Genomic DNA, 15,176 nt, shown 5'->3' with positions numbered 1-15,176 from the left:
CCGAAATGAAAAATTTCTAACATAAAAATCCCAACGAGAGAACACTAAGCTAAATCACAAATCAGGGCCGGGTTGTTCAAAAGCCTGATAACGCTAACTCAGAATTTAAAGTCAACCAAAGTATTAATTTTTCTTGTATAAAAGTGTTTTTCACTCTTCATATTTTGTACAGTTGAGATTATTCAAACTCAAAACTGAAGGACAAGCAATATAAACAGAAAACCTCTCCAAAAAGCTACAATACTGAAGTAGAAATTCTTGCTAACCCTGGGTTAGCTTAATCGGACTTTGAACAACCCGGCCCGCCGATGGTTAAGATTGGGAAAGACTAAGATGGATCAAAAATATTGTCAACTGAATAACTTTTAAGGCCACGGATGAATTAAGCCATCAGGTTATTCGTCATCATGACGTACCTTGATGACGTAAACTCGTGCGAGTACATTGACAGGCTCATTGCTGGGTAACTTGAGGAATGTACCAACGATTGGGTCCATTTCCACGTGTTCAGGCAGAGGGTACTTCCACACTTTCAAAGAGCCCTAAAATGGACCACAAAAAAGTTAGCTTGTAGGTCAAGTTCTTTTCAAAGACATGCTAAAACTTCAGCAATTCCTGGGTTGTAAAAATACCTTAAATTTTCCCACAATCCTGTGATCGTCATCATCATCTTCACTGGTTTTCTTGCCGCGGTAGAGTGGGAACGAATGAAGCCAATCATTGAAACCATTGTACTCCAGTAAGAATTCCAGCTCTGAATCAAAAATCTGTCAACATAAAAAAAGCCCACAAGAAAGTATTACGATACCAACCCAATCCAGTAACTCCAGTGAAAAACAAAATTAAGCGAGTGCATCACTCACTGCGTGACTCACACATTTGGTAGGTCATTACGTGTGACTCACACACTGTGTGAGTTATTTCGTGACACACCCCGTCAGTCTTAAGCCTCTCTATCAGAGCGAGGCCTAGTCACAACCATTCATATGAAAATGAGTTTGATTTGCATGTGAATGAAATCTCATTTTCATATGAAAGGATGGGCACCAATACTCGCTTTGAGAAAGAGGCTAAAGGTACTTTGGAAATGGTCTATCAATGGCACATCAACCTAACCAGCTTCATTTTCAATTACGCTCTCACCGTCAGTCTGGGAATTTTCTTTTTCATCTTCTCCTCTTCGGTCTCCTCCTCAGTTCTCTTTTCTTTCTTCTTTGAAGCTCGTGCTAACTGCTGTTGCTCTTCCTTTCTCTCATTTCGTTCTTTGTCCTTCAGTGTCTCGTAATAGCGTGACCACCAGTCTAGCGCATCTTCACCGTCTTCCTCTTCCTTACCTTTCCCCTTCTCGCCTTTTCCTTCGCCTCCACTTCCCTCTCCCTTCTTCTTTTTCTCCTGCAACTCAGATAACAAAACGCACAATTCTAAGTTTTTGGTAGCATAACGAAGATGTCTACAGGTTCTTTTATCTTAGAGGAAAAGCTCTAGATACTGCCACAGTAGTGAGAATACGCATAGCAATGTACTTTTAAGCATCTGTTTGACAGATCTGAACCCGAATTCCAAATGCAAATGAGTATGAACTAGTGTTAAGAACACATTTAAAACCACAGAAGAAGAAAACTATAAGTGCCTGACTCACAAATCTCGCCTTTGGAACAGAATTAGACACAGAAGTGCAAAAATGCAAGGCGCTTTTTTCATCCCAACAGAAAAGAACAGGTGAAACAATACAACAATATGCAGAGAGTGGCGCCACATCAGCATGAGCAATCAAGCTGCTTCCTTTAAAAATGTTACATCACCTTGACGCACCCCAAATGAAGTACAGTGAGTCACGCACGATGTGTATAAAGAGTGATCTACTGTACAATGAGCTCACCTTTAGTGTGTAGGCATAGAGCTGTGGTGATGGCGACGAAAGCATTGTAAGAAAGAAGAGATACGACATGAACAACATGAATGAAAGATGAGAAAAGATCACAAACGAGTATAAATACAAAGTAACAGCAACAAGCTTAACGCACTCCTCTGCTAGTAATGGTTTACAGGACTCTGAGAGGTGATATGGGAATTTTTCTATCGCAAGAGTTGGCGGAATCTCCCCAGGAGAGGAACAGATAGAAGAATTAGGGTTCTCACAATGTGATGACAGCTACGCTTTAAGACTTTAAGTTCACTCTGAACATGAATCATTGTCCAATTTAGCAGAAGTGAATATGAGATCGCCACCACAATATCCACAAAACATATTGTAGTCAAAGAAAGATAGATAAAATGGGGAAGATGGCTGCCTTTGAAAGAAAATATGAAAGGTGTGCAATTCCTCCATTTTCGAGAAGTCAGAAACAATAAAAAACGATAAACATGAAAGCTGTAGAATAACATTTAGCAGCATGACATTTATGCTTTAGTCATGAGCACGGCCACAAACAGAGAATTGTAAATGCTAAATGACACTTCTCCACTGAGGTTTTACTCTAAGCTGTTTGAATAACTGCTCACAAACCGTTAACACCTTCCTGCTAAATTGAGAAAGGCAAAAAGGTAACGTTGTGTCGTAAAGGTTTCTTTGGGCCTTTAAGGTAGAACAACCAGGATGAACAGTCAGAGAAGACAGAACAAGTATTGAACCCAGTCAGAGAGGAAGAGGGTAAGGGGTGTTACTATTACGCAGAACATCTAATCTGAGCAAATTAACAGAATGTTTCAAGACTGAGAAAGAGTGCACCACAAGGAAAATAAGGTTGGCACTTCAAAAGAAAGCTTGGTCAGGGAAAAGACTAATATGAAGAATTGTGAGATCACGTATCAAAACATTGCCAAGCAGCTAGAAAAATACTGCGATTAAAATGCAAGATTAATGCAGTGAAGAAAATTAAGATTGTACGTTGGCATACCAGAGGTTCAGAATCCGCTGCGTCAGGAGGATCTTCATCAATCTCGATAGCCACATCAGCGGGCGTGTTAGGAACAGGTGATGTAGGACGTGATGCTGCTCCCACGGCTCCTCCTGCTACAGCTTCTGTGATGGGGTGAAAAACAAAAACAAGTTTTGCCGTACGTCTCTAATTTGTCTAATAGCTGTTATAGCACTTATCAACAGAATGACATACAAACGAGACGAAAGGGTCAATTCTGCGGCTTTGTATTAAACCTTTCGCCCTGTTCGCATGCCTTTTTAGACAAAAGAATATTTGAGAGCAGATTCAACTGCAGTAACAGTTACTAGAGTGGTTTTAAATTGAGTGTCAGAAGTAATCCGAAACTGTTTCGGTTTTGCATTGCTACGCTCAGTGATTGGTCAGTTCAGATGCCACTCATCCACCAATCAGATGGGAAACAAAGCCAAAAGCAGTTGGTCAACTCAGTTGGTCAACTGCATTTTCGCGCGCATGGCTGTGTACTTCCTTCGTGTGATCACTGAAAAATTGCATTGTTCGTCTTTCTTGTGAAGGACCATTACAATAGCTTTGTTGTAAGATTATGTGTGTTTGTCTGACCTGCTTTCTCCAGTTTTTCCTTTTCTTTCTCTCCCGTCTGCAGATAGCGGTGAAGCGAGTTCAACACATGAGTGCCAACCAGTGTGAACCGACCAAATGTACGGCAGTCCCTGACACGGATGGTCAGCGGAGGGCAGTAACGCTCATTCTCGGGAAGTTCCTGTGTGTGTTTTGTAAAGTGTAATCAGTCAATTCTTTAAGACCGTGACGGTGTTTGGAAACCTGATCTTAATTATCATAGATGTTTACAATTTTAAGTCTCCATTTTCTCCTTGGTTTTAGTTTCGATTAACAAGGTATATCAAACACTCAAGACAGTGTTTGACCACAATTCCAAACACCTCGAAGTTCGTCAAAAATACTCCGCTGCACGTCGTGTTTTCAGATCTCATCTCGGTGTTTGGAAATGTGGTCAAACGTGGTCTTGAGTGTTTGATATATTACTACAATGACCACAGGAAACTCAGCTATCACCGTTTGGCGTTGTAGAACGCAACGGAAACAATGCCAGGACCCCACAAAATGGACATGCTTAAAAACACCGCTAATCTTTCCAAGTTAAGTTGGAGATCATTCTCCGTTCTAAGTTCGACTCCTGGGGCCCGTTTCTCGAAAGTACCGGAAACCTTCCGGGCCCGTAAAGCCATTTTTAGTCCATCTGTATCTAAAAACGGAGAAGTGTATATGCCTGAAACTTCTTGTAAGCAGGAACTTCTCTTCATATTAAGAATATGTGAATAAAACAGCTCTGTAATCGTAAGGTTCGAGATTTTGCTATGGCTTTACGGGCCTGAAACGTTTCCGGGGCTTTCGAGAAACGGGCCCTTGGTCCTGTTTTAAGGGTGGATAAAGCTCAGTATTCATCAAATAAATGACCATCCAGCAGAAAGCGTGGCAGGTTTTATTCACTATCGTCTACTGGATATCAAAACGTATCCGTTGTAAAGAATACAACAGTTAACAGTAACACTATCTTACCACATCAAAGAAGATGACTGGATTCTGGAAATTCGGGTTTTTCTTAGCATTTGTGATGACAGTTGATTGTATAACATGTCCAGCAAGGTCTATATCCACTTGAGGTCGGTCCACTGTAGTGAGGTTTATCCTCTTCATCTCTCTGACACCCCAGAACAACACCTGGCAAATAATACAAGTATACAATTAAAGTTATGAAATATGAGTTATTGACCAAGCGCGAGGTCAAGATGGCTGGATATTGGTTGAATTCTTTTTTTGCCCGTTTATGGACCGAGACGGAGTGTTTTGCTGTTTTGTTGCGCTTTGTTTTATTGTTGCGTTTAGTTGTGTTTTGTAGCGTTTTCTTGTGTTGTACTGTTGCGCAGTGTTTTGTTATGTTTGCTGTGTTTTGTTGCGTTTTCTTGTGTTTTGTTTTGTTTTGTTTTGTTGTATCGTGTTGTTTTGTAAATACAGTCGAACCCCTATTAAGCGGCCACCTATTAAGCGGCCACCCTTATTAGGCGGCCAGCAATCAAAGTCCCAATGACGGCTTTCCTACTGTTTCTACGTCTATTAAGCGGCCAACCCCTTTTAAGCTGCCCCAGTCCATTTCCCCGAGGGTGGCCGTTTAATAGGGGTTCGACTGTACTGTTATAGTATCAATACCTCAATTCTGTGTTTCCTCATCACGGGTCTGATGCCGTCCGGTACAGGTGTTATTGGTCCATCAGGTGTGTTAACAGGCTCATTTTCAGTGGGAAGGAAGCACGTGCCTTCAGACAACTACAGAAACAAAACATCAGACATCATAAAACACTGGACTTAAATTCCCCCCTCCTCCTCATCTCTTCGATATCAGTTCCAAGAACATGCTGCTGTGTCAACACTATTTTAGGAGACGGGGGTATTTTTTCCCGGCTTAGTCCAAGTTTAAAGTCATGCTAAGCAGAGACACGAAGCTAAACAAGAATTCAAACTCTCGCTCTTTGACCTTAAATGTTTACATAATCTACTGTCAGCGATTCTTGTGTGGTCAAAATAAGTTTGAACCTTCCCGAATTTTCTTCAGTCGTTAATTTTTCACGTTTGCTCCACGCTTGTTGTGACATGGAGAAAATTCGAGCGCGTCTCTTGGCAACTTCTAGTCACGTTTGGTCCAGGTGTTTCTCAGCAAAGCTCCTACAGAAAACCACCCTAGAGGCAGCACTCTGACCGAAAAAGAAAACTGAGAGAGAAAAGGTTGTTGTAATGGTTTACAGAGACTGAACTCGTTAACCCTACTCACCTGAAGAAGCTCAAAGGCGGCAAGCAGTTCACCTGCTTTCTCTTCCCCTCTGAAAATCTGGAACCACTCTAGTGCTGGCGGAAAGAACGGTTTTTCATAAGGTTCACAGGCCATCTTGACAATGGGTCTGGCCAGAGCACGGCCGATGAACTCCGAGTCACCCTAAACAGAAGAAACAATGCGCATTAGATGAGTTAGCTACAACTGAAGAAAGCGTCAAACGATAAAAGATCTTCATGTATGTACTCTGCTAAGGACCAGACTACCAAAAATACTGACCAAAATGATCACTTGCAGCTCAACTAAAACCACCAGTACAAATCACTAAATCTAAATATTTTCTATAGCATTTTCTCCAAGAAATTGCTTTTCATATTTCGTGCATAGTAGTATACTTTGGTTAAAAGAAGGAACGCGAGAAAACCTTCTGGGGTGAGTAAAATTGCCTGAATATCTAAATGTTTGTTTGCAATTTATTACATGTAGCAGCTCTTTTCAATACCACTTGCTTACACATGCGGGAGAAGGGAAAAAAGCGTTTATTTACCCCGATATCCTTGTCGAACACTTCAATGACGATGGTGGGAGGATTGACAGCGATTTCATTGACGTCTCCCCACAGAATCAAGTCTTTGAAGACCAACATCTGATCCCAGGTAGGACTCCTGGTCTCCCAGATCACACGAGTGTCAGCAACTAGGTGTGTGAAGATGACACGACCAAAGGCATCTGTGATCAAAACAAGGTCATGCCATGAGAACTGTAGTAAAGGTAAAGGTAAAGTCTGCACATGAGCCATGTGACCCATCAGGCTGGAGCTTATCCCAGTTTCTGTAGCATGAAGCGACTAGGAGTATTTCTACTCTTCCCTCCCCCCCCCCCCCCCCCAACCCCGGATGGGATGCTTGTCCATGGCACGGTTACCCCACGGCGTTAAGTTCGCCGGTATTCATTTGTACACCTGGGTGGAGAGAGGCACTGTGAGAGTAAAGTGTCTTGCCCAAGAACACAACACAATATCCCCTGCCAGGGCTCGAACCCGGACCGCTCGAGCCAGAGTTAAGCGCACTAACCATGAGGCCACCGCGCCTCTTTCATGCCATGAGAACCGCACAATGACATAGTAAGGCAAGTCACTACAAGCCGAAGAAACATTTGCACACGCAAATTCCCAACATCCTTTGCTGATCACAAATTTTTGATATCAAACTTATTTCTCACCTGAAAGCCCTGAGGCGTCACTGCCTATCAAACTTCTTGCCTGGTATGTGTGGGCACGGAGAATGAACTTTTGTTTTTCTAAAATGGGTTGGAAGAAAATGCTGTTAATTTTCAGTTTATCAGAAACGAAAACTTGTACAAGGTCTGCTAACATCTCTAGGGCTTTTCTAGATTATCTGGAATGTCATTTGATGAAAAAAAAAAATGAATAACGACTTGTTGACATAACGGTTTGTAACCTTCCTTACCTGTGTAGATAAGATGGTTTGGAGGAGGTGCCATCAACTTGTGAGCATTCTTTGGCTGTAAAAGATAGGATAATCTTACCATAAGTTGATTCTCGATCTCACATGGACAACTTACAGGTACAAACCCTTCGTTTTGTTCAGAAATCGTTTTGCTATTATTTCTCGCCGAAACTTGGGTACTCTTGAAGCCAAAGGATCTTGACATGGCAAGGTGATTTGCACGAAATCTTCACTGAAGCGAAATTGCCCTTCCAACGAAATTAAATTAAAACGACTGACCTCAGAAATCTGCCATTGCGATGTTTTTTACCAATTCTGCTTAGTTTTCTAAGGTTTTAATCGAAATCAAGACTACTGTACCGTTTGATATCCTTTGGGAGCGTCTTTGAGATAGTCTTTCTTATGTTTGTGGAGACCAAGCCAGATCATGACGTTCAGCTTGGCTTGAATCGCCCAGCCTTTGGGACCATCACCACGCTTTCCTGGAAGCTGAAATACATAACAACAATATGAATTGTGCTCACTGATTGCCATGCACAGGCATTATGTTTAGAATTTCCTACTCTTATCTTCTTCAAGGGCAATTGTCAGTAGCTGAAATGTGTAGCGTTTGGTCGCCATTGTCCATGTATGTAAGTCTTTTTGTTTGAGCAATCACCTAACGCTGAAACTTGACCACTTTCTGCTCGAAATCTTAATTAGAGAGTTTTAGGAAATTGTTTTTCTATTCCTTCTGAGAAACCCCCATTCCGGCTAATAAAATCACCTTTCTTTATGTTTGGATGTGAAGAACAATTTGTTATGCTTATTGACTTCCTATGTATCATGATTTAGCCCTGTCACGATATTTCAGATTTGTTTACTGTACTGCATTTAGGGCACTAAGGCACTCAATCAAGGCACTTCCCCAAGGTTCTACACCCTTATATAGTTATCAAGACATATAATCACTAATGCCACATTAAAGAACGTAAAATTAAGCGATAAAATGGACCAACGTTTCGGAGTCGTCATGTCACTATTATCAAGTTCGGAATGAGTAAAATAAACTGTCACAAATAGTTCGATTAATTATGCAATTTCACACAAATAGTTTGGCTCGAATTGAGTTCGATTGGACGCTGAGAGAAGGTGTCAATTCTCCAATTAGCAACATTTCCTGCACTATATGCTTTATTTAAAGTTACATAAGTTTACCCTGAGAAACACGGTCTGCATTCTGCCAGCATCCTTTCCTCTTTCCTCTTCCACCAGTGAGTAAATAACGTGCTGGCTAGGAAGACGAGTGTAAGCAACTCTCTTGCCCCCACACAGCATCCAGATGAAAACATCAGGGATTGTTTCTTGTGGCTAAACAGAAAAGAGCAGGTTAACCAACAGGGCCATATTCTCGTCATAAACTGGGTTTTGTAATTCTGTTCACAGTGAGCTGCACTGTTTTCAGTTATGTCGCTTATGTTGTGACTTGTTGACTTGTCGCCTCTCCCCTTCCCTCCCCTTAGAAAACCTGATACTCAGCCTATGCCAATAGCTGCGCAATTTTACTGCAGTAATCACACGTTATTATTGATGAAAACGCCATAGCATAAGTGCAACAAACAATGCGATAATATTAAAGAATCTGAAAGCCAATGTCATTACACACAAAAGGTGACTGTTTGATATTTGTTTATAACCTTGTCGAGACACGATTACCAAAAAAAAATTCCAACGTTGGTTACTTCACTAAAGTACTTGTACAAGACTGGCTCTAGGTAAATCTTCGTTAGTCCTTAGTCCGCTAAGTTAGCAGAAAGAGAAGATGAAGAGCGGAAAACAGAAAGCCACAAAACCTTTCTATACGCAATAGAAGAAAGCACACCTCAATTGCAATGTTAAGCAGCCTCTGAAGCAAGGCATTGGCAGCCTTGAGATTGTCCTTGATGTGGCCATCATCCTTAGTGCTACCCTTCAGCTCCTGAGCTGATTGACACACCGATTCTACTTCATACTGACACAGCTTCAGCCGTTCCTTGTCCAGCTTGGTGCGTCCCACATGAGAAGCAGTTGGCATTGACTTGACCAGGTTGAGGTACTGGCTGTTGCACAAAAGAAATTTAAAGTAGTTATGTGTTCAGCTGAGGAGCTTTGTCGATGTTGCAGTGCAGGGCCGGGTTGCTCAAAGCGCGATTAAGCTAACCCAGGATTAGCGAGAATTTTGATTACAGTTTATTTATAACTGACTTTTCGGTGACGTTTTCTGTTTATATTGTTTGTCGTTTAGTTCTGAGCTTGAGTAATCTCAAACAACACAAAACATACGGAGTGAAAAACATTTTTATACCAGAAAAAGTGATACTTCAATTAACTTTTAATCAGGAATTAGCGTTAACCGACTTTCGAACAACCCGAAGTCTTGACAAAATCAGTCTTAAGAAGGGCAAATTCTCTCAGTTGATTTGTCCATCTTAACACTCTGTTTAAAACGGCATCGACTTTCTGTAGATGACAGTAGCGAAACAAAGGACTTAAACTTTGAGATAGGGAACAGAAAACTTCAGGAATACTGAGGGGGATTTTACTCAATCGAGTTCACTGCGTCACCTTGAAACACTGACTAAAATGAAGTGCTAGATCTCTTACTTGCATCCATTGATAAGTTCTGCAAGGACTCGACTTAGCCATCTGTAAGTGTTTGGCAAGTCCATCTTCACTCTCTCAAGACAATCCGTTAATCCATCCTCCTATTGAGACAAAAAAGAGATAGGTCAGGTGACTATCAAGTTTCCTTTCTAGTCCTGATAATACGATAATAAACTACCCCAACCGGTTTCAATACTTCCTCTATATTCCTAGTTTAGGGACACTGGTAGATCACATCCTTTACTGACATCTGTATGCTTGACATTGCAAGAAAAACGACTAAAAGGGTGAAAAAACATGTGCCGAAGTTCTTCTTGTGGCATTAACTAATATGAGTTTATAACTTTTTAGCCTGAAGATGGGGCGAAGAGAAAGGAGGAAGAAAGAAGAGAGACGAGAGACGAGAGAGGAGAGAGACGCCCCAACCACTCCCACCCTACCCATTCCCTCCTCAGCCTCTTCACTGTCAGCCAGCCCTTACAGCCGAGATCAGACCCTGCTCACAGAATAACAACTCACCAGTCTCTCGCAAATCTTCAGCAGAACATTGGAGTTGTACAATCGTCTGCGATGATCCTGCCATGTCAACTTGATGTGTGTGCAGGGTTTGGAATCCTCCCATGGTATGTGGTAATACTGTCTGTCATTCGTCACTGGTCTGACAGGCGGGGTCAACGGGTGGATGAATGGGTTCTCGCCATTCTTACGAACCTCATCCACTACCTCACCTGGCAGAGCTTGTCCATCAATTGTGTTACCATAGTTACCTAAAAAGAAGATTTTTTTGGAAAATGCAGTGTTACGTTAAGGGTGCAGTGTATTTGAAAGTAGTAAAATTTGTGTTGAGGACAATAAATTTTACACCTACCGATACTCATTTCAAATTGTATCATCTTGTCTCCAACTTTCCTCTCTATCATGCTTGCTTCATAGAAACAAGCAAATAACTGGAACTGGTCCTCTTTGCCTGCTGCAGTCTGAGAAGACAAGAATTTAAATTATGACCATGCACTGGCTACGAGAATCAGTGACATACCATGCCTTAATAATTATAAGAACTATAAAATTGTAATGTTTGCTTTTGTGTTGCATTTGGTACTTATGATGAAATATGTGCATACATAACAAGCCAAGACTTGTCCCAACCCTCACGCTTCGATTCTAAGGCAAAACATTTCATCGTATTACCCCAAAAGCATGAGAATTGACAAAAAATTTTCAAGTGAATTGAAAAAGTCATGTTTGCCAGACACATTTATACTTACATCAGAGATGGGTGCTGTTGGCTCCACCTCCACCTGACGGATACCTGCCTCAGATGCAGATTCACCAAACTCTGCTTGTACTGCCATCAGCAGCCGACCTCTGTATGCCACACCTTCTCCCTAGAAACAGAAGGGAAAAACGCACAAGAGTGGAAAAACTCAAGCTGTTAATTAAAATTCACAACCATGTTCAAAATAGCACCACTGATAGCTCGCAACATGGTGGATGAAAGCTAGAACAGGCTTTTGTCTAAATCTCTCCTGGAAAATAACTAGAGTTGCAGCAGACAACCTTGGCCTAATCAACTGGAAACAATCATTTGTTTTGATTATTACTTTGTATGTTTTCTGTACAGCAAAATCATGCAAGATTCATGCAAGGTTAGACTAGCATTGTGAAAATAATACAACTAAGTACTGTTATATTAAACCCCAACCCTTTCATCTCTAATCACCATAAAAAATACATTGATGTTATGCACACTTGACATGTTATGCTTTTGCCCATTAACTATTGCTTTTCCTATAACAAAGACACCTACCAGTCCGTTATTAAGATCATTGTGTTCATCAAACAATGAGTAGTCCCTTGTTGATCCATAAAGGTTCACCCAGCATGGGCCAAATGTTGGCATAAAACCTGTAAACATCAATTATAGGGCACTCCTCAGAAAGACATGGTTATGGAACTGAATTATCAGATACATTTGAAATTCCAATAGTACAAAGTATTGAAATTGTGGTACAAAAGACAACACTCTCCATAGCCCCACAGAAATTGAACACTGTTTCATTCACATTTTCCTTGGCCAAGAAAACTTCATAGCCACGATTTAGACTTTTCTTTTTTCCCAATACTGTAATGACTTGATTTAACACCCTTCTTCCTACTTTAGTGAAAACCTCTAATCATCAAAAGTTCCAACTAAATTTTTGGCAACAAGAAATCTGCTGACATTAACCGTGCATTTAATGGACAGGTCTGTTTGATTCACTAGACATCTTCTAACGGCCTCACCCAACATCTCATGTGATTTTGAGTGGGCTGACTCACTCACTCTTCACTCTAAAGCTTTACGGGCATTCAAGTCTGTGTTTAAATCTCTTTTATCAAGTGTTTAGCAGTGAGTAAACGAAGAGATAGAACTTCCCTGACAAACGCCTGACAAGTTTGTTAAAAGCTACGAGATGTTTGTTTTCAAAATTAAGGTACCCTATCTCCAGAGAGCACCCAGGTGATAATCAAATCATGTACAGTATTGAAATTGACAGTTTCCAAACATTTTACGTTCTCCATTCAGAAGCCAAGTAATAATGGGAATGAAGCGCTCAAGTTGTAAATAGCCCTGTACCCAATTCATTTATGCATGCTGAACTCTATCCAAAGCCAAGTCCATCTGCTAGAATAATAACAAAACCGGATAACAAAAAAGGGGGAAGGAGATTGCATTTTGCTCTGTCTCTTAGCCAGCCAGTTCTAACAAGCTCATGCTGCTAGGTTCATGCAAAAAAGATGCATTAAAAAGCAACCTTAATGTAAATAATCCTGGTGAACTTTGTACCATGTAAAATGTGGTGAACTTATGAGACTTCCAGCAGTGAACTCCTCTCCTGGAAGAACTACAACATGCATTTGTACATACCATTGTCATAGCTTAATGTGCATAGAGTAGTTTTCAATTGAGCATCAAAAATTATCAGGTAATTATTACTTTGGTTTTGGTTTTGGTTTCCATTTAACTACCATTTGAGACTGGGAGAGTATTCTAATTGGTAAGTAATTGGTTTGGTTTTGGTTTTACGACACTCAATTGAAAACCGCTCTAAATGATCTCCATTGCTATTAATGTGTGTTTACAAAAGTTTGAATAGCATGGGCATTTCCTTCATGAAAATGAGAAATCTTCAGTGCATGTTCCACAATACAAGGTCTCAAATTTGCAGTTTAAAGAGCATGACGTTGGCATCCCATGATTTCATAACGTTATGATTTCTTCAACATGATGGTGAAGATTGCTCAGAATTCACAATGTTCTAATGTAAGATTAGCCCTTGCCCAGCAACAAATTCCAAGCTTGAGAGCTCAATGACATAATTCTGTGTAGACCATTTCCAATAAGGAGTCAGGCTAATTTTCAAGCTAAGCACTGTTTGAATCCAGAATAATAATAAAGTTTCTTGTATAAAATGTAAGCAGTATCGAAAGTGCGAGCTAATTGTGCCAGGTTTGTTCTAACACTGATGAATGGTTATCCGTTCTGCCTGCCACTGTGTTTTACTCATGCCACACCTTACATCTCATTATTATTTTTATTACATGTATTATTATTATTATTATTATTATTATTATCATCATCATTATCATTTTTAGTATCATTAGTATTAGTATTATTATTAGTATTAGTACTAGTAGTGGTATGATTGTTATAACTATTATAAGTATCTTTTTGTGATTATAGTAACAATGCTTTATATATCAAGGGAAAGTCTGATTTACCAAATTTAAAAAAAAAACCTATTTGCCGGAAAAAAGCATTTTAAAGTGTGGCATGGAAACACAATGGCAAGCACCTAGGCATCAGTTATAAAACTAACAACATATTTACCAATATCAGCAGGATACTTATGAACTTCAGAGGCCGATGTCACCCCGACATGTTGCATAGTGACCACCAGCAAATTAACGAAAAAAGCAAAAGAAAACAAAATGGACAAAATACATTTAGCAAGTAAAGTATTTAGGAAACAATTATTCAAGCTTGAACTATAAAATCACACAATTGCATCCAGGGGTGTTATTTCATGGGTTTCTTCAAGTACAGCTACAAGTTTACGTTATTGTACACAGTGGAATCCCGATTTCTTGAAACCTCAGTTTCTTGAACCTCCTTATAACTCAAACCAAAAGTGGTTTCCCTCTCCTCAGTCGAACACTAATTTTACCCCTGATTTCTCAAACTATCCAATTTTTTGAACCAATTTTCACTTCCCTTTGAGGTTCGAAAAATTGGGATTGCACTGCATATCACTTTCTTGAGACAGTATTGGCTTGCAAACAGGTGCAGTTCAAGCTTGAAATTCAAACTTCAATTATCACTCATGTAAACTGTAAAAAATGTTGTACCTCACTCATTATAGTTTTGAGAAAAACTGTTACTTACAGGACTGGTCTAGAAGCATGGGGATTGTAACATCAAAACATCACAAAATATTTGCTTTGTAACAAATTTTATGCAAGGTTACAGAGGAACAAAAGTCTGAATCTGTGGGACAATTTTTTTTCAATTTATTTTCCAAATTTTCTCAAAACTGCAATGCATGACAATGATTGATGAAAGAACACTAGCCTAGTTCCTAGGAATCTTATCAGGTTTTGACTTAAAGTGACATTCTCTCAGGACTCCCACTTGCCAAAAATAGTTAAAATATGTTCTCCCTCTCAATGAACACCTGGGAACCTGGCTGGAGGGATGCATGCTACATAATCCCCATGCAACTAACATACAATGGATCCATTCCATTGGCTCGCTCCCCTGTGGTAAAGCTGCAGGCACACTTTCATGTGAAAAATACACAGTCACCCCATCATTCTCACCTGGGACTGGAGTTTACAAAAATGTACACCAAATCACTTTTTACGCCTCCTTGGCACTAATGTGCATAAATTTAAAAATACACCTTGCTTTCACCAGTTTGGCCTTCCATCCAAATTAAACAGCTTTATCGCTACCAAAAGTGAACTTTTTATGAACGCTTTCGGGAACAAAATTTGAAATCACCAGGTAGTTGGTGTAGCATGAATGGTGAAGACAGTGCCCTTCTGAAATTGCTAACACCACAAATATTAATTTAATATGGGTGCCAGTAATGTGTACATAGTTTACCATTCATTTCAGCATTCAGGGGCCATTTTAGAGACAATGGAGGGCCAAACCCGTGAAAAAAAGATATGTTTTCAAATTTATACAGATTAGTGTAGAGAGGGCCCTTAATTACTGGTTGTTATTTCAGACATGCAAGATCACTTTTTCAGTTGACCAGTTAGTGAAAGAAATTCAGTTAAGATGAAAAAGGA

General features: G+C 40.1%; 1 protein-coding gene across 7 annotated transcripts in view; it reads right to left on the bottom strand.

Annotated features, from left to right (window-relative positions):
• LOC110066837 (otoferlin-like) overlaps window positions 1–15,176 on the bottom strand; it is a 41,059-nt gene that overhangs the window by 8,547 nt on the left and 17,336 nt on the right. For 2 of the 7 annotated variants that reach the window (XM_089279074.1, XM_089279078.1), the window contains 21 exons: window positions 13,708–13,731; window positions 11,644–11,741; window positions 11,102–11,221; window positions 10,705–10,813; window positions 10,356–10,603; window positions 9,837–9,937; window positions 9,076–9,292; window positions 8,412–8,564; window positions 7,575–7,703; window positions 7,215–7,269; window positions 6,967–7,044; window positions 6,293–6,474; window positions 5,746–5,907; window positions 5,127–5,243; window positions 4,479–4,640; window positions 3,501–3,660; window positions 2,898–3,022; window positions 1,880–1,900; window positions 1,144–1,392; window positions 633–767; window positions 417–542 (listed from right to left, as the gene is read on the bottom strand). In XM_089279074.1, the coding sequence (XP_089135200.1) occupies window positions 417–542; window positions 633–767; window positions 1,144–1,392; window positions 1,880–1,900; window positions 2,898–3,022; window positions 3,501–3,660; window positions 4,479–4,640; window positions 5,127–5,243; window positions 5,746–5,907; window positions 6,293–6,474; window positions 6,967–7,044; window positions 7,215–7,269; window positions 7,575–7,703; window positions 8,412–8,564; window positions 9,076–9,292; window positions 9,837–9,937; window positions 10,356–10,603; window positions 10,705–10,813; window positions 11,102–11,221; window positions 11,644–11,741; window positions 13,708–13,731 (2,771 nt within the window). Of the gene's footprint in view, window positions 1–416; window positions 543–632; window positions 768–1,143; window positions 1,399–1,879; window positions 1,901–2,897; window positions 3,023–3,500; window positions 3,661–4,478; window positions 4,641–5,126; window positions 5,244–5,745; window positions 5,908–6,292; window positions 6,475–6,966; window positions 7,045–7,214; window positions 7,270–7,574; window positions 7,704–8,411; window positions 8,565–9,075; window positions 9,293–9,836; window positions 9,938–10,355; window positions 10,604–10,704; window positions 10,814–11,101; window positions 11,222–11,643; window positions 11,742–13,707; window positions 13,732–14,606; window positions 14,703–15,176 lie in introns of all 7 variants that reach the window. The other 5 variants (XM_089279077.1, XM_089279079.1, XM_089279080.1 and 2 more) reach the window with 4 other exon arrangements.

This window comes from Orbicella faveolata, unplaced genomic scaffold, assembly GCF_042242905.1.
Source record: "Orbicella faveolata isolate gen_17 unplaced genomic scaffold, um_ofav_v1 contig_47, whole genome shotgun sequence".
Classification (NCBI taxonomy): domain Eukaryota; kingdom Metazoa; phylum Cnidaria; class Anthozoa; order Scleractinia; family Merulinidae; genus Orbicella; species Orbicella faveolata.
Note: the sequence above shows the minus strand (reverse complement) of the source record. Positions and strands in the feature narration are given on the sequence as shown.